The sequence below is a fragment of the Heterocephalus glaber genome, unplaced genomic scaffold (genome assembly GCF_053883595.1).
Source record: "Heterocephalus glaber isolate CG9 unplaced genomic scaffold, H.glaber_assembly_v1.0 deba00001553, whole genome shotgun sequence".
In the NCBI taxonomy this organism is placed as follows: Eukaryota; Metazoa; Chordata; class Mammalia; order Rodentia; family Bathyergidae; genus Heterocephalus; species Heterocephalus glaber.
The window spans coordinates 15,234,825-15,257,255 of NW_028258344.1; the positions used below are offsets into that span (position 1 = coordinate 15,234,825).

At 36.7% G+C, this 22,431-nt stretch overlaps 1 protein-coding gene across 10 annotated transcripts in view; it reads left to right on the forward strand.

The window, feature by feature from the left end:
- Xkr9 (XK related 9) overlaps positions 1 to 15,486 on the forward strand; it is a 55,831-nt gene extending 40,345 nt beyond the window's left edge. For all 10 annotated transcript variants that reach the window (XM_087190452.1, XM_087190454.1, XM_087190453.1 and 7 more), the window contains 2 exons: positions 10,388 to 10,608; positions 14,645 to 15,486. In XM_087190452.1, the coding sequence (XP_087046578.1) occupies positions 10,388 to 10,608; positions 14,645 to 15,273 (850 nt within the window). In that variant the 3' untranslated portion in view covers positions 15,274 to 15,486. The remainder of the gene's footprint in view (positions 1 to 10,387; positions 10,609 to 14,644) is intronic.
- Positions 15,487 to 22,431: the final 6,945 nt, after the last annotated feature.

A 22,431-nucleotide genomic window follows, 5' to 3' on the forward strand; every position in this document is an offset into this window, starting at 1 on the left:
AGATTTCCAGGACATGAAAAACTCCTTTGAAAGTCTACACAGCAGAATGAGCCAATGTGAGGACAGAATTTCAGATACAGAAGATAAGATTGCAATTAATGACCAGGAAAAGAAAAATTGCTTCAAAATTATAAGAGAACATGAGAAATCAATCCAGCAGCTGCTAGATAATGCAAAGAAGAATAACATAAGACTGATTGGAGTCAATGAAGAAACAGGAGACAGTGCAGATGACATAAAAAGACTCTTCACAGAAATAATGGCAGAAAACTTCCCAAGCAGGGGAAAAGAGCTTGACATACAGGTAAGTGAGGCATATAGGACTCCAAATAGACTTGATCAAAAAAAAATCTACACATAGGCACATAATTGTTAAGATTCCAGAAACTCAACAGAAGAACAAAGTTCTCCAAGCAGTTAGAGAAAAGAAACAAATCACATACAAAGAAAAGCCCATCAGAATCACAGCAGACTGCTCAACACAAACCATCAAGGCAAGAAGAGCTTGGAGTGACATATTCCAAGGCCTAAAAGAAAACAGTCTCCAACCCAGATTGATGTACCCTGCAAAACTATCTTTCAAAATGGATGGAGAAATAAGATACTTTCATGACAAAGAGCACCTTAGGAACTTCGTGAATATCAAACCAGCACTCCAAAGAATTTTACACAATATCCTAGGAACAGACATTGAGGATCACAACCCCAGGAAGCAAAGCAGAATGAAGCCATCTGGCATGACAAGAAATTAAATGTAAAGGGGGAGAACCCAACAAAAAGAAAAAGTCATGGCAATGACAAGTCAATACATTTCAGTTATAACCATCAATGTTAATGGTCTCAATTCACCAATCAAAAGAAATAGACTGGCAGAATGGGTCAAGAAGCAAAATCCAACAATATGCTGCATACAAGAAACACACTTAATTCAAAAGGAAACTCATAGACTGAAAGTTAAAGGGTGGAAAACAATACTCCATGCAACGGGAACTCAAATAAAAGCAGGAGTAGCTATCCTGTTTGCAGATCAAGTAGATTTCAAACCAACACTGATTAAGAGAGATGAAGAAGGACACTACATCCTTGTAAAGGGAAGAATCCAAGAGGAAGAGATGACAATCATAAATATCTATGCACCAAACACTAGCATGCCCAACTATATAAAACAAATACTAACAGACATGAAAAGTCATATATGCACTAATACAATTGTAGTGGGGGACCTGAACACCCCATTGTCACAAATAGATAGATCAACTAGAGAAAAAATAAGTAATGAAATACTAGAACTCAATCGAACTCTTGAACAAATGAACTTAACAGATGTTTACAGAGTCTTCCACCCCACAAAATCAGAATACACATTCTTCTCAGCTGCACATGGGTCATTCTCCAAAAGAGACCACATACTCACACATAGAACATGTTTAAGTAAGTGCAAAGGAATTGAAGTTATCCCCTGTATATTATCAGACCATAGTGCAATGAAATTGGAGATCCATAGCAAAAGAAACTAAAAAAATTTCATAAACACGTGGAAATTGAACAACACCCTTCTGAATGACCAACGAGTCCCAGAGGAAATTAAAGAAGAAATCAGACAGTTCCTTCAATTAAATGACAATGACAGTACAACATATCAGAATCTATGGGACACAATGAAAGCAGTCTTATGAGGGAAATTCATAGCAGTGAATATGCATATTAGGAAAACAGAAAAAGGCCAATTAAACAACCTGATGCTGAACCTCAAGCTTCTAGAAAAAGAAGAGCAGGACAACCCCAAAGCTCATACAAGGGAGGAAATTATAAAGATCAGAAGAGAAATCAATGCAATGGAGACTAAGAGAATGATATTAAAAATCAATGAAGCCAAGAGTTGGTTCTTTGAAAGAATCAACAAAATTGACAAACCCTTAGCAAACCTTATCAGAAAAAGGAAAGAAAAGGCCCAAATCCATGCAATTAGGAATGAAAAGGGTGAAAATACAACAGACCCAGCAGAAATCCAGAGGATCATCAATACCTACTTCCAGAACCTATACGCCAATAAGATGGACAACACAGAAGAAATGGACAGATTTCTCAATACATATGAATTAATAAAGTTGAACGAAGAAGACCTAAAAATTCTGAACAACCCAATATCAACCAATGAAATTGAAAACATAATTAAAAACTTATCAAGTAAGGAAATCCCGGGCCCTTATGGCTTCACTGCTGAATTCTGCAAGACATTTAGAGAGGAACTCCTGCCACTACTGTTTAAACTCTTCAATGAAATTGAAAGGGAAGCAATACTCCCAAATTCATTCCTGGAAGCAAGCATCTCCTTGATCCCCAAAGCAAAGAAAGACCCAACCGAAAAGGAGAACTATAGGCTAATCTCACTAGTGAACATAGCTGCAAAAATCCTTAATAAGATATTGGCAAATGGAATGCAGAAGATCATCAAGAAGATCATACACCCTGATCAAATGGGATTCATCCCAGGGATGCAGGGATGGTTCAATATATGCAAATCAATCAATGTAATACACTGTATCAATAGAGCCAAGGACAAAAACCATATGATTATCTCCATAGATGCAGAAAAAGCATTTGACAAAATCCAACATGCATTTATGATAAAAACCCTACAAAAAATTGGAATAGATGGTCTCTACCTCAAACTGACAGAAGCCATCTATGAAAAACCAACAGCTAGTAGCATGCTAAATGGTCACAAACTGAAATCCTTCACACTCAAATCAGGAACAAGACAAGGATGTCCACTATCACCACTCTTGTTCAATATAGTTCTGGAAACATTAGCCACAGCAATTAGAAAAGAGAAAGAAATAAAAGGAATAAAGGTAGGAAATGAAGAAGTCAAATTGTCGTTATTTGCAGATGACATGATACTCTATATAGAAGATCCCAAGAACTCCACCAAAAGTCTTCTAGACTTAATAACCAAATTCAGTCAAGTAACTGGTTACAAGGTCAACAAACAAAAATCAATAGCTTTCCTCTACACCAATGACAGACTCACTGAGAGAGAAATAGGGCAAATAATTCCTTTCACAATAGCATCCAAAAAACTGAAATACCTAGGAATCAACCTAACAAAAGAAATCAAAGACCTCTTCTCTGAAAACTATGGCACCCTGAAAAGAGAGATTGAAGATGCTATCAGAAAATGGACAGACATCCCCTGCTCCTGGGTAGGAAGGATTAATATAGTGAAAATGGCCATACTTCCAAAACTGCTATATAGATTTAATGCAATTCCAATTAAGATCCCAGTAGCATACTTCATAGACCTTGAGAAAACAATCCAAAAATTCATTTGGAACAAGAAGAGACCCAGAATAGCAAAAGCAATTCTAGGTAACAGAGACAGGCAGGGGGTATCACAATACCCCAACCTACAACTATACTACAAAGCTACTGTGATAAAAACAGCATGGTACTGGCAAAGAAACAGACCTGAAGATCAGTGGAACAGATTAGAAGATGCAGAAACAACGCCAGACACACTCAGCCATCTCATCTTCGATAAAGGATCCAAACACCCTCACTGGAAGAAAGATAGCCTCTTTAATAAATGGTGCTGGAAAAATTGGGCTTGAACTTGCCAAAGATTAAAACTAGACCTGTATCTCTCACCATGCACTAAACTAAAATCAAAATGGATTAAAGATCTAAATATTAAAATAGAAACTCTGAACCAGTTGGAACAGAGGTTAGGTAGAACTCTTGAAGACATCGGTGTAGGAAAAGATTTTATGAACAAAACCTCAGTTGCCCATGAACCAGCACAAACAATCAACAAGTGAGATGTCTTCTTATTAAAAAGCTTCTGTACAGCAAGAGATACCACCAGAAGTGTGAAGAGACACCCCACAATGTGGGAAAAAATCTTCACCTGCTCTTCCTCAAAGGTCTACTATCTCAAATCTATAAAGAACTTAAAAAGATCAGACCTCCCAAATTGAAAGACCCCATCCAAAAATGAGCATCTGAAATGAACAGACATTTCTCAGACAAAGAAGTAGAAATAGCAAATAAATACATGAAAAAATGTTCAACATCACTGGTCATTCGAGAGATGCAAATGAAAACAATGCTAAGATTCCACTTCACTCCAGAAAGAGAGGCTGTTATCATGAAATCAGCCAATAACAAATACTGGTGGGGCTGTAGGGAAAGAGCAACACTGCTCCACTACTGGTGGGAGTGTATACTGGTGCAACCACTGTGGAAATCAGTATGGAGATACCTCAAAGAACTAGGACTGGAAGTCTCATTTGACCCGGCTATTCCACTGCTGGGGATCTTCCCCAAAGAATTAAAAGAATCATACCACTGTGATATATGTGTACCCATGTTCATAGCAGCACAGTTTGTGATAGCTAATACTTGGAAACAGCCCAAATGCTCATCAACTAGAGACTGGTTAAAGAAAATGTGGTTTTTTAATAAAATGGAGTACTACTCAGCCATAAAAAATGAGAAATTAGAGACATTTATAGCTAAGTGGATGCACATTGAGGTGATACTCTTAAGTGAAATAAATAGGACACACATGAATAAATACCAAATAGTTTCTCTGTTGTGAGAAACTGAAAGTGTAAATAAGGACTAAAATGTATAATAGGTAATGTGAAATAGGAAGAAAAGGGGCAAAGGGGAAGGAAGTTGGAAGGCTAGGGGAAAGGATAGAAGGGTATGGAATTAATATGAGAAAATGGAAAACTAGGAACAAAATCTTTGTAAATAGGAATGGAGGGGTTGAAGGGAGGGCTGGACAAGGATGAAAAATAAGAACCAAGAGAGATTATGTAAAGGTGCAGATTTCCAATGATGAATGTCATTATATTGTATACCTAAAATGTACCAATGATTAGAATGAATAATTGATAATGCAAAATAGGAAGAAAAGGTCCAAAGGGGTAGGGGTAGTGGGAGGGGCAGGGGAAAGGAAAGAAGGGAAAGGAAAAATGATAAATGAAAAAATGGAAATAAAGCCTTTGTGAATAGGGAAGGGTGGAGGGGGTTAAGGGAGGGCTAGGAATGGGGAAAAAAATAAGAACTAAGATTCATCATGTAAAGGTATAATTCCCAATGAGAAAGGTAATTGTGTTGTATACCTACAATGTACCAATAAAAGAATTTAACAAAAAAAGGTAAAAACAAGAGCAGAATAAAGCAAAAACAACAAAAAACTAGAAACAATGTCCACACTCATAAAAAGAACAAGCAAGAAAAAAAGAAAAGAAAAGAAAAAGAAAAAGAAAGAATAGAGAAAAGAAGTCCACTTCAGGGCATGTCTCTGCTATCACTGGTACATAGAGTGGGCAGACAGAGCCCAAATCTGTGTTGATTAATCCTAGTAGTAGATTTACAGAAGGGTAGTGAATAATCCCAGCAAGCCTATAACTTTTTAAGCCCCCAGGAAGGAGTCTTGAGTAGGTCTGCTTAGATATCATGATTGCCTGCAACAACTATTCCAAACTTCACTCATCTCTCTATCACATTGCCACTCTCACTCTTGCCTCCAATGTCCTGGCAAAATAAATGCCAGCAGCCATTTCTCCTCACTCATCAAAAAACTTTTCTACAAAAGAATCTTATGCTCCTTGCACCTTTACACCCTCAGAGGGAGCCATGTTCTGGAGAGCACTGAGCTGCCTGTCCCTTTGCATCTGACCTCCTGTCTGCCCCAGTCCAGGGTCATACACTGTTCTTCCCATGTGTGCCTAATTCCCAATGCCAGTGAGAACTCAGTCCTCTTGCTTCTCTATGGGATAGTGCCCAGGCACCACTCTGGCTACTCCCTCCTCAAGCTTTCATTTTGTGGAGTCTCCTCTCATTCTCCTCCTCCCTTCTCACTCATCAGACACTCTTCTTCCTGGGCCTGTTGTTTCCTATAGCTGTTGTCTAATGTTGGTGATCTCAACCACTCTTGATTAGTAAGTCCTAAATTTATATCTCTAATTCAGTCTTCTTGTTCAAAGTTTCTAGTAAGACTTTCAAGTTACCAACTAGATGTATCCATCTGGATGTAGCCACTTATTAAACAACTGTTTGAGTGACTTTAAAGTGTCAAGCACTGTGCTAGTGCTAGGGAGAGGGCACTGAAGACAAATAACCCTCACCTTCATAGATCATCTTGCATTCTAGTTCAGGAGGCAGAGGGTTGGAGGCAGAGGGTTAGATGCACTTTCACCCCAACTGGCATTTTAATTTTAACAACTGAAACCACAGTTTTAATCCACCTGCTGGCCCTAGTACACCTTCTTGTAGTCTGCATTTTCTCCTCTTCTCAGCTCCTGTAGTCAGTCCTGTACTATGCCCGTCGATACTATCTTCAATATGTCTCTTTGCTATGTCCTCTCCTTCATCCCCTATTCTACTATTTTAGTTTTACCTTTGCCATTTATCACCTGGACTGTTCCAATTGCCTATTAACTGGCTTCTTTGCTTTCTGAAATGAAACATCAATCCACCCTCCACAGCAGAGTAATCTACAACACTACTTTCATCTGGGTGTACACACTTTCTACTTTAAAATCCCTCAGCATGCCAGGTATGGTGGTGCATGCCAGCAATTCCAGCACTTGGGAGGCTGAGGCAGGAGAATTGCCTTGGGTTTGAGGCCAATCTAGGATACATAGTGAGCTCAAGGACAGCCTGAGCTACATAGTAAGACCCTGTCTCAAAAAAAAAAAAAAAAATCCCTCAGCACTTCCCACTGCCTGGAGCCTGGATCATTCAACACTTTATCTGTACAAGCCACAACTCCTTTGTAACCTCTGTTTGTATAAGAAGAAGTTTTCAGAGCAGAACCAAATCACCTACACCTACTATCTGTTCTGCTGGCAAGCCTGTGCACCTTTAGTTCCACTAAGGTTCAGTCTGGTTTCTGGCTGTGAGGCCAGAACCCAAGTTGTTCAGCCTGCAACACACTGTGCCTCCTGCCAGCTTGAACTTGGCTCCTTGACCTCCTGCCAAGTTGAACTTGGTTCCACCTCGTTCTGACACTGGGAGCTGCTAGATGGAGCTAACCCGCAGCTGTTCTGAATTCAGAGCCCAGTTGGCTCCTCTCCAAGGTGGCAGCCAGCCAATTGCTCTCTCCTGGGGTATGTCTGAATTTGAATAACTCACCAGCCACTGCAGTCTGCTGCATGCACTGCTCCATTTTACTGGTGCATTTCTCCATGGAGGCCTCTGGGGTCACTAGTAGTCACCATGCCTGCGTCTGCAGGTTTGAGCCACTCCTCCCATGTCATGAGGCAGGGGTCAGGGAGCAAATGCTGCTTGCCACCTCCTGCATTGAGGTCCCTTTCTTTTCTCTCTCTGTGGGCTTCAGTTCTCATTTCAGATCCTTTCTTGGTCCTGGGAACCTACTTCATTCCTTCTTTTCTTCCTCATGTTGCTATATTCTAATGTCTGGATACCAAATGTTGGAAAGGCTGTTTCTCTGCTGTTCACCATTCTGCATCTCCCCTTTATAGATTTTAAAAAACATATTTACCATAGTTATTTTAAAGTTTTTTGTTTATTTTAATATCTGGGTCATTCACAGTTATATTTCTATTAACTGATGTTTCTATTAACTGTTTTTACTCTTCATGGTGAGTCACATTTTTCTGTTCATTTGTATGTTGAGTATGTTTTTATTGTGTTGTGGATATCACAAGGTAAAAGATTGATTCCTTGTAGAGATGTTGGTTTCTGTGACTATCCTTGGATGAGAAAGCAGTTAAAATACCGGCAAATTACCTTGATGTTTTACTGAAGCTTGGTTTTTGGCTTTGATAGGGAAGATTTATTTTGCTTTTGGCCTCGGTCCCGGGGAAAAATCTTTTATTTCTGATATCTGGTTTTTGTGACAGTTAAGGAGGATTGCCAACTTGATTGGCTTGGGAGATGCTCAGGGAATTAGTAAAGCATGCTTCTGGGTGCATCTGGGGGGATCATAGAGGTGTGACCTTGAAGTCTATATCTATCCCTTCATCTCTGGCACTGTTCCCTTGCTAGGCTTTCCAGTCACCATGAACTAAGCATCTTTGCTCCACCACACTCTTTCACCATGATGGTTTTGCTTTGGAGCTAGCTTATCATGGACTGAATCTGTTGAAACCATGAGCCAAATTAAACCTCTCCTCCTTTGAGTTGTGGGTATCAGATATTGTGTTTCGGTAATGGGAAAGCTGACTAATACAGGTTTTTACTTCTAAGGGATGACACTTTTGATATTTCAGGGAAAACTTGAGATATTTACTAAACTCTTTTAACTTGGAGAGACTCCATTTTTAAACTGTTCCCTCTTAATAGCTGCTGAAATCTATTCAGATTCCTTCTAGCTGTTTTTTTTTCACAGTTTCTTGGAATCTCAACTCACATATGGACCTTAAGGGATCAGTGAAGGATTTAAGTGAAGGACATGCAGATTTTGGGCTTCTCTGCTCTGTAGTTCCCTCTTTTCTAGGATCCTCCTTTAAATTTTAACCACCTTGGAAGACCAAGACTTAGTCTTCTGACTCTTTGGGCCAAAAGAGCATGACTCACTGCTTGAGCTGTGTCTGTTTTCTGTTCTTTGGACTGTGGGGTGCCTTCAGACTAAAAGTCAAATAGATGTATGTCTCTTGCAGTGTGGTTTCCTTCTTTCAAGTGTTGAATGCCCTCAAATTTCTTCTTCTTTTTGGGTGGTCTTCTGTGCTTTTGTTTATAAAGAAATTTTTGTCCACAGTTTATCATTGTTACTAGCAGGAGAATTTGCCTGATAAAAGGTGATTCATCATTGCTAGAAGCTGAGACTATTTTATTGCAAATATAAGAATAGGTAGATAGCTAGGCATGATGGCAAATGCTTGCAGTCCCAGCACTCAGGAGGCTGAAGTTGGAGGATTTCTGTGAGCTCAAGACCAGCTTGAGGTACATAGTGAGTTTAATGTCAGCCTGGAATATAATAGCAAGATCCTGTCTCCAAAAAATGTAGAGATAAACTGTGCTAAGTAAGCACCTTGTGCTCCTCTCTACTGGTTTATTGACCATTTGTCCCATAAAATTGAAACAGTGTTCTATTGGTTAAAAAATTATATTCATACTCTTGTTCTCATGAAATTAGCCTCAGATAAGTAGAACTTTGTATAGATTTGCCATTGATTTCTACAGTATTTGAAAAAAAAACCTCTGAAGTCACCAGAAATGTAAATGTGCACATTCCTAAACAGCCCTGTCTGTTTTTTTTGGTACTGGAGATTGAACTCAGGACCTTGTGCTTGCGAGGCAGGTGGTGGAACCACTGAGCTAAATCCCCCATCTGGGTTTTAATAGGAATTTACATAGAATTTAATGAGTCAGGTACAGGTTTAAGAATTTTGTATATATTAGATCATTTAATATTTACATCAGCACAATGAGGCTAGCTTTATTTTCCAGATGTAGAAACCTGAAGCACAGAGAGATTAGGATAGGAAGTAAGTGATGGAGCCAGGATTTGAACCCAAGCATTCTGGCATAATTACAGTGTGCACTCTTTTATTGGTTGATAGATTGAGATGGGATCTTACTGTATTGGCCAGGCTAGTCTAAACTACTAGTCTCAACTGTTTCTATCACCTCAGTCTTCCGAGCTTGTATAGGCATACACCATCATGCTCTGCTGGGTCTGAACTCTTTAACTACTGTGTTGTTTCCTTACCCAGTCTGCTGCCTGTACTAATTGCCTTGTGTATGTACTGTGAATATATGTTAGTTGCCCTCTTGTGGCTCCCTTAATATCCTGACTCCATTCAAAATGTTTACCTTTCACAGCCATTTTAACTTTGAGGAAGAGCCAGAAGACAGATGTAGTGAATGAGATGAATGAGATGAATGAGGACACACTGTAATTTTTCTTTTATAAGCCTGCCTTTCTCTTGGATGCCGCTTGGTAATGCTATATTTTTGATCACACACCAGAAAGACACCCATGAAAGAGGACTTCCAGAACTGCTTCAGAAAGTGGCAAGAATGATGGCATAAGGTTGTTTGAATAAGGGGAAATATTTTAAGAAGAGTTAATTGCAATTTGTCTTTTAGTATAATATATATTTTTTTGGGGGGGCAAGTAAATATTAGTATAATATATTTTAAAATTTAAATATTCACTGTATACTTTGGTTATCCATTATATATTTCAGAAAGCTAGAAAAAGGGATTTTGAATATTTTCATAAAGAAAGTATATTTGAGGAGATACATGTACTCAACCTGATTTAAGCATTATACAATGTATGCATATATTGAAACATCTATATATCCTATAAATATGCATAATTTTGCTTTTATGTATCATTTAAAATAAATGTATAAAAATTTACAACTGAAGATAAATGTTCACATTTATTTTTCAGGTATTGGTTTGCCTTGAAAAGAGGTTACCGAGTAGCTTTCAAATACAGTGGCAAAACTAATAACTTTATGGAGGAACAAATTGATCCACATAAAGAAGTAACAAATGCAATGACTGATTTGAGCATGCTCAGACTCTTTGAGACCTACTTAGAAGGCTGCCCACAACTTATTATTCAGCTCTACATCTTTCTGGAGCATAGTCAAGCAAATTTCAGTCAGTGTAAGTCTTTCTTTATACCCTTTGTTAGATGGATGCCATATGTCAATTTTATAACTCTCAGGTGGGTTTTATAATTTTTTAAAAACGTAATTTTATATTTAAACAATTTAAATTTTTATTAGTACCTTGTTATAATTTGTGTCTAGATATCCCCCTAAAACCTCATGTGGTCATAGGTGGGACTTTTTCAGAGGTGGATGAATATAGAGTGTGTGATGCTGGGATTAAGGATATGTGATTACTAAATCAGTCCACTGATTGGTTTGGCAATGCCCCAAGCCCAGTAGCCTTGAGTATAGAAGGGAAAGAAAAAATCTGTCAAGGTTTCTTGCTTACTTTGCTACCTTCTGCCCACCATGAACTGTTTCTCCTCTGCAATGCTTGTCTGCCATGCTACCCTGCCTTGGAGCCAGCTGATTATGTATTGAAATCTCTACAAACTGTGAGCTAAATAAACCTTTCCCCTATTAACTTTGGATGTTGGGTATTTTGTCCCAGCAATGAGAAAAATGGTCATTGTTGTTGCCACCGCCGCCACTGTCGTCGTCGTCGTCATCGTCGTCATCTTCTTCTTCTTCTCCTCCTCCTCCTCCTCTTCCTCCTCCTCCTCTTTCTCCTTCTTCCTCTTCCTCTTCTTCTTCATTTTTTGGTACTGGGGATCGAACTTGGGACCCTGTGCTTGCAAGGCAGGTGATGGCATCACTGAGCTAAATCCCCAGCCCAAGAATTATTTTTTGAAAAGAAAGCTCAGTAACATGGTTCAGATATCAAATGTGTACTTTCTGAAATTCATTACTTTATGTAATCAATATGCAGTAATAATAATAAAGGTCTTCAAGCACAAAACAAAACAAAAGATACATTGTTTCTTGTTCTTTTCTTCCCCTTCCTTCCTTTCTCTGCCCAGAAAGGAAACTACAACTATCAGTTATTTTATGATCCTTTCAGAAAACTTAAAAAAAGGCATATAGTCTTTTTTCTTTAACACAAATAATAATAAAGATAAAAAATTTTCATTTTACAAGTATATTTTTGAGAACTAGCTATATCATTACAAAAATAATTCCCTCATTCTTTTTATTTTTCTGCAGAGTATTACAAATTATAGATATACTATAATTTATTTAATAAGTCCTCTATGTTAATTTAGGTTGTTTCTAACATTTTACTATTAAATTCTGGAATGAATAATCTTACGCATCTCTATGTTACAGTTCTGTCCCCGTCCGTATAGTTTCTTCCTCAACTAACTTCGAGTTAGTTAAAAATAGCAAGAAGTGAGAAATAATTCAATTGTCTAACAACAGAGGAATTGATAAATGTTTTATTGTAGACTGGTAGAATGAAACATTATGTAGTCATTAGAAAAAATGTTTATAAAGAAGTTTTAATGACAAGGAAAGCAATTACAAAATTTAGGCAAAAAGTGGTTAGTTTGCAAAATTTTCTATCAACATACTTTTAAAACTACAAAGAAATGATTATATTAAAAAATGCCTAGAAGAAAATATTCCAAAATGTTAAATGTGGCTGCTTTCTGGGTAGAGAGATTTTAAATATTTTTCATCTTTATTGCTGTTTTAGGCATCCAGATTTTCTTTATTAAATAATGTACTATCTGATAATCATAAAAACTTATTCAGAATATAAAAATAAATCAGTTTATTATAGAAGCCCTTCAGAAGATTGAACATTTAATCCTAGTTCCTTCTGAAATCACACTAAAAGGAAGATAAAATCAAGATCAATATAAATACATAAGGGCAAAGAAATTGCATACTTAGAAATATCTGTAAGTGTTTATATGATGGAAAGCAGATAGAAAACAATTTATTTGAATCAACCCTTCTATGGAAAGGCTAATTATTTTAGTCAAACTTTCCACTGAAAATATTTAATGGTAATGGATAAAATATTTAAAAAGTCTTCCTAAAATGTAAAATATCTGATAAAACAGACCAACATATGTACGAAAGTGAAAACCCTCCACAGTTAAGTAAGACCCTGAAGACATACTCTGAGGGCTTCTGCTGAATCTTACAAATATGGGATTCAGTTTTGATAGTATTGGAGACAGAAAACAAAACTGAGGGTTCTCATAATGAGTGATGTCTCTCTGGTAGTAAGCTCTGATCTTCAAAACTGAAACTGCAAAATCCCTCCTTCTTAGAATAAAAGTATGTCTTAGTTATTTTTTCTCATTGCTGAGGCAAAATACTCAATACTCATGGGCCAGGCATGGTGGTACATGCTTGTAACCCCAGCACTTGGAGGCTGAGGCAGAAGGATTGCCATGAGTTCAAGGCCAACCTGAACTACATAGCAAGACCCTGTTTCAAAAACAAAACAAAACAAAACAAACAATACCTGATACCCAAAGTTAAAAGGGGAAAGGTTTATTTCAGCTCACAGTATGTAGAGGTTTCAGTCCATAGTTGATGGCACCAATGCAGGGTGGCATGGCAAAGGGTCATGACAGAGGAGAAACAGTTCATGGTGTTGCAGGCAGGAAGCAACAAGAAGCAAGCTACAAGAAGTAAGCAGCAGCAACCTTCCCCTCCCTTTTACCCCTTTTAGGCTACCCACCTTTCAGTAGTGCCACCCAAACCCAGGATGGGCCTTCCCATTATCCATACCCAGAATTATGGTAAACCAATCAGTGGACTAATTTAGTAATCACACATCCTTAATCCCAGCATCACACACCCTGGATCCAGCCACCTCCCAAAAGCTCCATTTATGACTGCATGAACCTTTGGTGGTGATGGTGGGGTGAATCTAGATACAACCATCAAAGAGTATTTACTTAGCTCAGTTTCTATTTTCAAGAGACTGCATTGCAAGGAATATTACCTCAAGGCTTGATAGAGCAGGGAAAAATGTCTGAGAAATTTTAACAAGATGTGCAACCAAAATTCACATTGTTGGCTAGTTGAAGGAACTACAATAACCCCCAAACTAACAGCCAAGCTGTGAATATAGTTTAAAATAGTCCTAAGCCAGGGGAGGTGAACCTATGGCATGTGTGCTGCAGCTGGCTGTTTATCATTGAAAGCTCTAAAAGATTCACCATCACTGTCCTAGAGTGTTAGTGCCCATTGGTATCAGGAAGAAACAAGAATAAATTTTCCCTGAAGAAACTCCCCTTCTCTTACACCTCAAATAATTTTCCAAATAGGTTTCTAAGCAGAATTGTTAAAAATAATTTGTTCCACTAAAAGAAAGTATCATGAGTTAAAAATCAGCAGAAATAGAAAAAAAAACCATTAAGGTATCAGGTTTTAGAAATTAACTTCAGGTTAATTAGAAATTAACAGATATAAAGTATAACACTTTAATAAATAAAATTAAATAAATAAAATGAATGTGAAAATATGAGACAGGAAACTATAACAATGATTTTATATTTGAAAAAGAAGTGGAATTTATGGAAATTAAAAAAAAATCTAAGAATTGAAACTAAAAACTCAGAAGATTAGGCACAAGTAAATATATAGTGAGTCAGTACTGGGTAAGAAGAAATTATTTGGATAGCAGCTTAGACAAAGAGATGGAAATATGAAATAGATATTAAGAGACGAAGATGAGAAGCCCTGTTGCATATCTTAGAAGAGTCTCCAAAGAGGCAATATTTGAAAAGTTAATGGTGAAAAAATTTCTCACTGATGTAACTCTTATCCATAGATTCAATAAGAAATTATCTTATAAGCACCCCAAAGTAGAAAGAAAGCTATACCACAACCTAACATCATTAAATGAAATTCCAAAGTATGTATTTTAGACAGCCTAGAAGTGTTCTGAGGTACAAGAAGGAGTAAAAAGCAAAGAAAGTAGTAAATTTCTTGGTGAATCTAAATTGACTCCATAAAACAAAAATAATGCTTTATAGTTAAAAAATAAGAAAGATAAGATGAATAAGGTGCTTACTGTGTGTTTGTGAGAATGTGTGTTTAAAGATAAAGTATATATATTATAAAATAATTTAATATTGAAATTACTATTCCTATAACAATATCATTTTATTTTTGTTTTGTAGATGCAGCCATCATGATTTCTTGCTGTGCTATTTCTTGGTCAACTGTTGATTTTCAAATAGCTTTAAGAAAATCCTTGCCTGATAAAAATCTCCTAAATGGATTCTGTTCCAAAGTCACATATCTCTTTTACAAGTTAAATACTTTATTATCTTGGATGCTGAGTACTGTAGTTCTATTGTTTGTAAATCTTAAGATAGCTTTATTTCTGTTGTTCTTACTTTGGTTGGTAGGCTTAATATGGGCATTTAAAAAGCAAACCCAATTTTGTACTTCCAAAAGTATGGAATTCTTATATAGGATTGTTGTTGGATTTATTCTGATCTTTACATTTTTTAATATTAAGGGACAGAATACCAAATGTCCAATGTTTTGTTATTATATTGTGAGGGTACTGGCCACATTGGGACTATTGATTGTGTTCTGGGTTTACCCACTCTTTATTTTTAATTCAGACTACTTTATACCTATCAGTATCACTATAATTCTTTCTCTTATCCTTGGAATTATTTTTCTTACTGTTTATTATGGGATTTTTCACCCAAATAGAGGTAAAGAAACAGAATATGATGAAATTGATGGAAAACCAGTTCAAAAAGATTGTAGAATGAGATATTTTCTAATGGAGTAAGCTATTTTTTGGGGATATGTTTTCTTATTTTTTGTTTCATTGGTTAGTAAAGAAAATGTATGTTTTATATGTGTGTTCTCTATTATTTTTGCCACCTTTAATTTGAAGTCCATTCTGGTACTTTAATTTTGAACATAGTGATATTTTATTATTTAAATTAACTTCTTAGTTTGTTATATTCCCAGTCCTCTCATCTGGTTTTGAAGATTTTAAGCACTAAGATATTTGCTTACCATCTCAGCCTAAATGAAAGAAATGATGTGGCTCCCATAAAGGCTGGCTTTGAGGTTCCCTTCAACATTTCCTTCATTATTCTTAAAACTCCTGTACCTCTTGTAGAGAACTTTAAAGGTCAGAATACTTCATTCTCCTTGTATTTATTGTTTTGACTCAGTGCATGAATTTTGAATTGGGAGTGAACTGAGTAGAAGAAAAGGGAACAGAGGGACAGGAGAAGAAAACAGATTCTTATGAATACCTACTATGGTCTTTTCTATGAATTCCCCAATTCAATGAATACAGAGGAGTACTGTCATGCATTTGAGAGGATTCAAAATTTTATAATTTACTTACTGTATTGATTTTCTGGAATAAAATTTATTAAAATTTTATACTTGATATAATTTTCATTAATTCTATTTATACTAAAATAGTTTTAACCAAATTATATTGTATTTTATTGATTTAACAATTATAAAAATATGCAACCACTGCCCTGAGTGCAGAGGAGCAGAGCTGCCCCCAGTGCAGAGGAGGTGAACCTTCTGGGCCACTGTACCATTGCCCTGAGTGCTGAGGAGCAGAGCTTCACCCAGCACACAGGAGGTAAACATTCTGGGCCACCATACCACAATCTGAGTGACTAGGAGCAGAGCTGCCTCCAGCGCAGAGGTGAACTTTCTGGGCCACCATCCCACTACCCCAAGCACCGAGGAGGTGAGCTGCATGGGTGGAAGCAGCACAAATCCCCTCACCCACTGTGAAATGGGAAGACATGTAAATGAGTCTCAAAACCAGCGTTCCAGATCACCTAAAGCGACCCCAAAGGGAAATGAGATGGAACAATCTGATACATAACCACCTGGACTCCCTGAACTGGCAATGAAAGAGGATTTGGAAAAAAATTAAATCAGAAAAAATTTCTCAGAGAATAGCAGATATTGTGTCCATAGTGCAAGACAGGATTAATAAATCTAGAGAAAACACAGATAAAAAAATAGAAGAGCTGAGGAACATGATGGAATCCCAACATAGGAAACAAATGGAATCCATAAAACAGATGCAAACAGATTTCCAGGAGATTAAAAACTCCACTGAAAAGTCTACGCAGCAGAATGAGCCAATATGCAGACAGAATTTCAGATATAGAAAATAAGATTGCAATTAGTGACCAGGAAAAGAAAAATTTCTTTAAAATAGTAAGGGACCATGAGAAATCAATCCAGCAGCTGATAGATGATGCAAAGAAGAATAATGTAAGACTGAGCCGAGTCAAAGAAGAAACAGCAGAGAGTCCAGATGACATAAAAAACTGTTCATAGAAATGGTGGCAGAAAACTTTGCAAGCAGGGGAAAAGACTTGACATACAGATAAGTGAGGCATATATGACTCCACCTAGCCTTGATCAAAAAAATCTACACATAGTCATATAATAGTTAAGATTCCAGAAACCCAACCAAAGAACAAAATTTTACAAGCAGTTAGAGAAAAGAAACAAATCACATACAAAGGAAAGCCCATCAGAATCACAGCAGACTTCTCAACACAAACTTTGAGGCAAGAAGAGCTTGGAGTGATGTATTTCAAGCCCTAAAGGAAAACAACCTCCAAACAAGATTGATGTACCCTGCAAAACTATCTTTCAAAATTAATGGAGAAATAAGATACTTTCATGACAAAGAGCACCTTAGAAACTTCACAAATACCAAATCAGCCCTCCAAAAAATTTTAGACAATATCCTAGGAAAAGACAATGAGGATCACAACCCCAGGAAGCCCAGCAGATTGAATCCATAGGGCATGACAAGAAATTAAATGCAAAGGGGGAGAATCCAACAAAAAGAAAAAGTCATCACAAGGATAAGTCAGTACATATCAGGTATAACCATCAATATTAATGGCCTCAATTCATGAATGAAAAGAAATAGACTGGCAGAATAAGTCAAGAAGCAAGATCCAACAATATGCTGCATAAAAGAAACACACTTAACTCAAAAAGAAACTCATAGACTGAAAGTTAAAGGATGGAAAACAATACTCCATGTGATAGAAACACCAAAAAAACCAGGAGTAGCTCTCCTCTTTGCAGATGAAGTGGATTTCAAATCCACATTGATTAAGAGAGACAAAGAAGGACACTACATCCTTGTAAAGGGAACAATCCAAGAGGAAGAAGTGACAATCATAAACATATATGCACCAAACACTAATGCACCCAGCTATATAAAACATACTAATGGACATGAAAATCAAATAAGCACTAATACAGTAGTAGTGGGGGACCTCAATACCCCACTGTCATAGATAGATCAACTAGACAAAAAACAAGCAATGAAATACTAGAACTCAATCAAACTCTTCAACAAATGAACTTAACAGATGTTTACAGATTGTTCCACACCACAAAATCAGAATACACATTCTTTTCAGCTGGACATAGGTTGTTCTCCAAAATAGGCCACATACTCACTCATAGAACATGTATATGTAAGTGCAAAGGAACTGAAGTTATCCCCTATATATTATCAGAACATGGTGTGATGAAATTGGGATCAATTGCAAAAGAAACCTCAAGCATTTCATAAACACATGGAAATTGAACAACACACTTCTGAATAACCAATGGGTCACAGAGGAAATTAAAGAAGAAATCAGACAGTTCCTTCAATTAAATGACAATGACAATACACCATATCAGAATCTATGGGACACAATGAAAGCAGTCTTACGAGGGAAATTCATAGCAGTGAATACTCATATTAGGAAAACAGAATGAACTAATTAAAGAACCTGATGCTGAACCTCAAGCTTCTACAAAAAGAAGAGCAGAACAAGCCCAAAGCTCATACAAGGGAGGAAATTATAAAGATCAGAGGAGAAATCGATGCAATGGAGACTAAGAGAATGATACAAAAAAATCAATGAAGCCAAGAGTTGGTTCTTCAAAAGAATCAACAAAATTGACAAACCCTTAGCCAACCTTGTCAGAAAAAGGAAAGAAAAGGCCCAAATCCATGCAATTAGGAATAAAAAGGATGAAATTACAATGGACCCAGCAGAAATCCAGAGCATCATCAATACCTACTTTGAGAACCTATACACCAATAAGATGGAAAACACAGAAGAAATGGACAGATTCCTAGACATGTGTGAATTAGCATAGTTGAATTAAGAAGACCTAAAAATTCTGAACAACTCAATGTCAACCAATGAAATTGAAAATGTAATTAAAAACTTATCAACTAAGAAAAAACTGAGTCCTGATGGCTTCACTGCTCTATGTTACAGGACATTTAGGGAGAAACTACTGTCACTACTGTTTAAACTCTTTTTTTCCCCATTAAGTTTTTTGGTGCTTTGTAGGTATAAAATACAGTTACACACATCATTGGGATCTTGTACCATTACATGAGTATCTTGGTTCTTATTTTTTTCCCCTTCCCCTGCCCTCCCTTCACCCCCTCCACCCTTCCCTATTTGCAAAGACTTTGTTTCCAATTTTTTCCTTTTCTCATATTTTTTCTTTTCCCTTCTTTCCTTTCCCATACCCCTCCCACTTCCCCTGTTCCTTTAGAATTTTACTTCCTATTACACAATATCAATTATACATTTTTAAAATTATAATATCAAGATCTAGGAGACATTCCACAGATTTTACAGAATTTAAAAGGATATAGAAAACATATTACATAAATCTTCTTTGAAATAAATTTGACAACTTCTAAGAAGTGCCTTGGAAGAGAAATTAATGAAACTAACTCTGGAGGAAATATAAAATTTGAATAGCACCTATTAAAGAAAGTATATTCCTAGCTTGAAAACCTACCTATATGACAACAACAGGCTCCTATACATTTTAACTGATATATTATATCAAACATTTAAAGCAGAAAAAAAAGGAAAATTCTCCCCTCATTTTAGGAACTCAACATTGTGCTAATCCTAAAACTGGATAAAGATAATAGAAGAAAAGAGTATGAACATAGATAGAAATTTGTTTAAGAAAGCAAGCTATTAGAAGTCAGATCTGGCAGTATGTAGAAAGTGGTTTTATTATAGGGATGGCAGTGTTAGTTCTGCATTGGAAGCTCCACCCCCAAAAGTCATCATTTTAATAGAGGAAAGGAAAAAGCCATATGATCCTGTCACTAGTTGGAGAAAAAGTATTGGGGTAAAAGCTATCAGGAGAGTAGAAGTAGAAAGGAAACTTCTCAACAAATTAAAGACATGTACTCCATACTTCCAGCGAGAATGCCTTGTATGAATGGAGAAGATACAATGCTTTCTCCTTAAGGTGGGGAACAAAGGCAGATAGATATGTTTATTCTTTATCTGTCCATTAAACTTTGAAACCTAGTCCCCACCAAAATAGTCTGGCAATAAAATGACACAACTAGGATAGGATTGGCACGGCAGAAGCAAAATCCTTATATGTAGATAAAATGATCATCTACAGAGAAAATACTAAGAAATCTCTAGGAGCCCCTAGAACTTGTACTTGAATTTAGCAGGATTAGAAAACACAAGGTATATATAAAAATTCAGGTCTGTGTATACTTGCTATAAATGAAGAATTGGATATTGAAATTTAAAAGTTATGTAGGAGTACAAAAGACCCAGAAAAGCCAAAAACAAAAACAAAAACAGTGTTGGAAGACATTTAGCACCCAATTTTAAGACTTCTTCTAAAGCTACAGTAATCAAGGCAGTGTTGGTGTAAGGAAAGACATAGATCATTTGAATAAAACAGAGAATCTAGAAATAGAACCACACATATATGGTCCACTGAGTTTTGAAAGATTATTTAACATTACCATTTTATAGAATATAAACTCGATTCAAGAGCAGAGGAAGAGATAGTGTCTTCAGCAAACAGCACTAGAACACCTGGTATCCATATATAAAAAATTAACCTCAACCCTTTATTTCCATACATGAAAATAACTTGAAGGGATCTATGAACCTAAATATGAAAGCCTAAAAGTATAAACTTTAGAAGAAATTATAAGGGAAAATGTTTATGAATTCAGGGTAGGCGAGAACTACCTAGGATACAAAAGACATGATGTATAAAAGAAAAAAAGTGATAAATGAGATTCCATCAAAATTTAGAACTTTAAATGACATCATTAAAATGAAAAGTAGTCCTTAAACAGACCATATTTACAATGCATATAACCTATGACCAGAATATATAAAGAACTCTTACAGCTCATTAATAGATAACCCAATTAAAAAGTAGACATAAGAAGATGATAAATAGCCAGTATAGCACAAGGAAAGGTGTGCAACTCTAGAATCAGAAAAATCCTGGTCAGTACAATAACAAGATTGAATTATACACTCATTAGGGAGATGAAGTTAAAAGTTTTAAAAGCCTTGTCATGACTTTTTCTTTTTGTTGGATTTACCGCCTTTGCGTTTAATTTGTGATGCCCAATGGATTCATTCTGCTGTGCTTTCTGGGGTTGTGATCCTTGTTGTCTTTTCCTAGGATAATGTCTAAAAATTTTTGGAGTGCTGGTTTGGTATTCATGAAGTTCCTGAGGTGCTCTTTATCATGAAAGTATCTTATTTCTCCATCAATTTTGAAAGATAGTTTTTCAGGGTACATCAATATGGGTTGGAGGCTGTTTTCCATTAGGGCTTGAAATACATCACTCCAAGCTCTTCTTGCCTTGAGGGTTTGCATTGAGAAGTCTGCTGTGATTCTGATGGACTTTCCTTTGTATGTGATTTGTTTCTTTTCTCTCACTGCTTGTAGAATTCTGTTCTTCTGTTGGGTTTTGGAATCCTATTGTATGCCTATGTGTAGATTTTTTTTCATCAAGGATAGTTGGAGTCCTGTGTGTCTCACTTATCTGTATGTCAAGTTCTTTTCCCCTGTTTGCAAAGTTTTCTGCCATGACTTCTGTGAACAGTTTTTTTTATGTCATCTGGACTCTCTCCTGTTTCTTCATTGACTCCAGTCAGTCTTATGTTACTCTTCTTTGCATCATCTAGCAGCTGCTGGATTGTTTTTTCATGGTCCCATACAATTTTAAAGCAATTTTTCTTTCCCTGGTCACTAATCTTCTATATCTGAAATTCTGTCCTCTTATTGGTTCATTCTGCTTGTGTAGATTTTCAATGGAGTTTGTAATCTCCTGGAAATCTGTTTGCATCTGTTTTATGGATTCTATTTGTTTCCTATGTTGGAATTCCATCATGTTCCTCAGATCCTCTATTTTTTTAAATCTGTGTCCTCTCTAGATTTATTAATCATATCTTTCAGTATGGGCACAATCTTTGCTGTTATCTGAGAAATTATTTCTGATTTCATTTTTTCTAGATCCTCTTTTGCTGCCAGTTCAGGGAGTCCAGGTGGTCGGGTATCAGATTGTTCCATCTCGCTTCCCTTTGGGGTTGCTGTAGGTGATCTGGAAGTCTGTTTTTGAGGCTTGTTTATGTGTCTTCTCATTTCCACGGGGAGGAGACTGGTGCTGCTGTTGCCTGCGTGGCTCACCTTCTCTGCCCTAGGAGTGTTGAAATGGTGTCAGGGAGCCTTCTCCTGGGCACTGGGATTGTCTTACCTCCTCTGACCTAGGAGCTGTGGAATGGTTGTGGGGAGCCTCCTCCTGGGTGCTGGGATTGGCTCACCTCATCTGCCCTAGGAGCAGTGTAATGTATTTAAACTCTTCAAAGTAATTGAAAGGGAAGTAGTTCTCTGAATTCATTCCTGGAAGCAAGCATCACCTTGATGCCCAAAGCAGAGAATGATCCAACTGATAAAGAGAACTATAGGCCAATCTTGCTAATGAACATAGATGCAAAAATTCATAATAAAATACTGGCAAATAGAATGCAGAAGATCATCAAGAAGATCATATACCCTGACCAGGTGGGATTCATCCCAGGGATGCAGGGATGATTCAACATATGCAAATCAGTCAATGTAA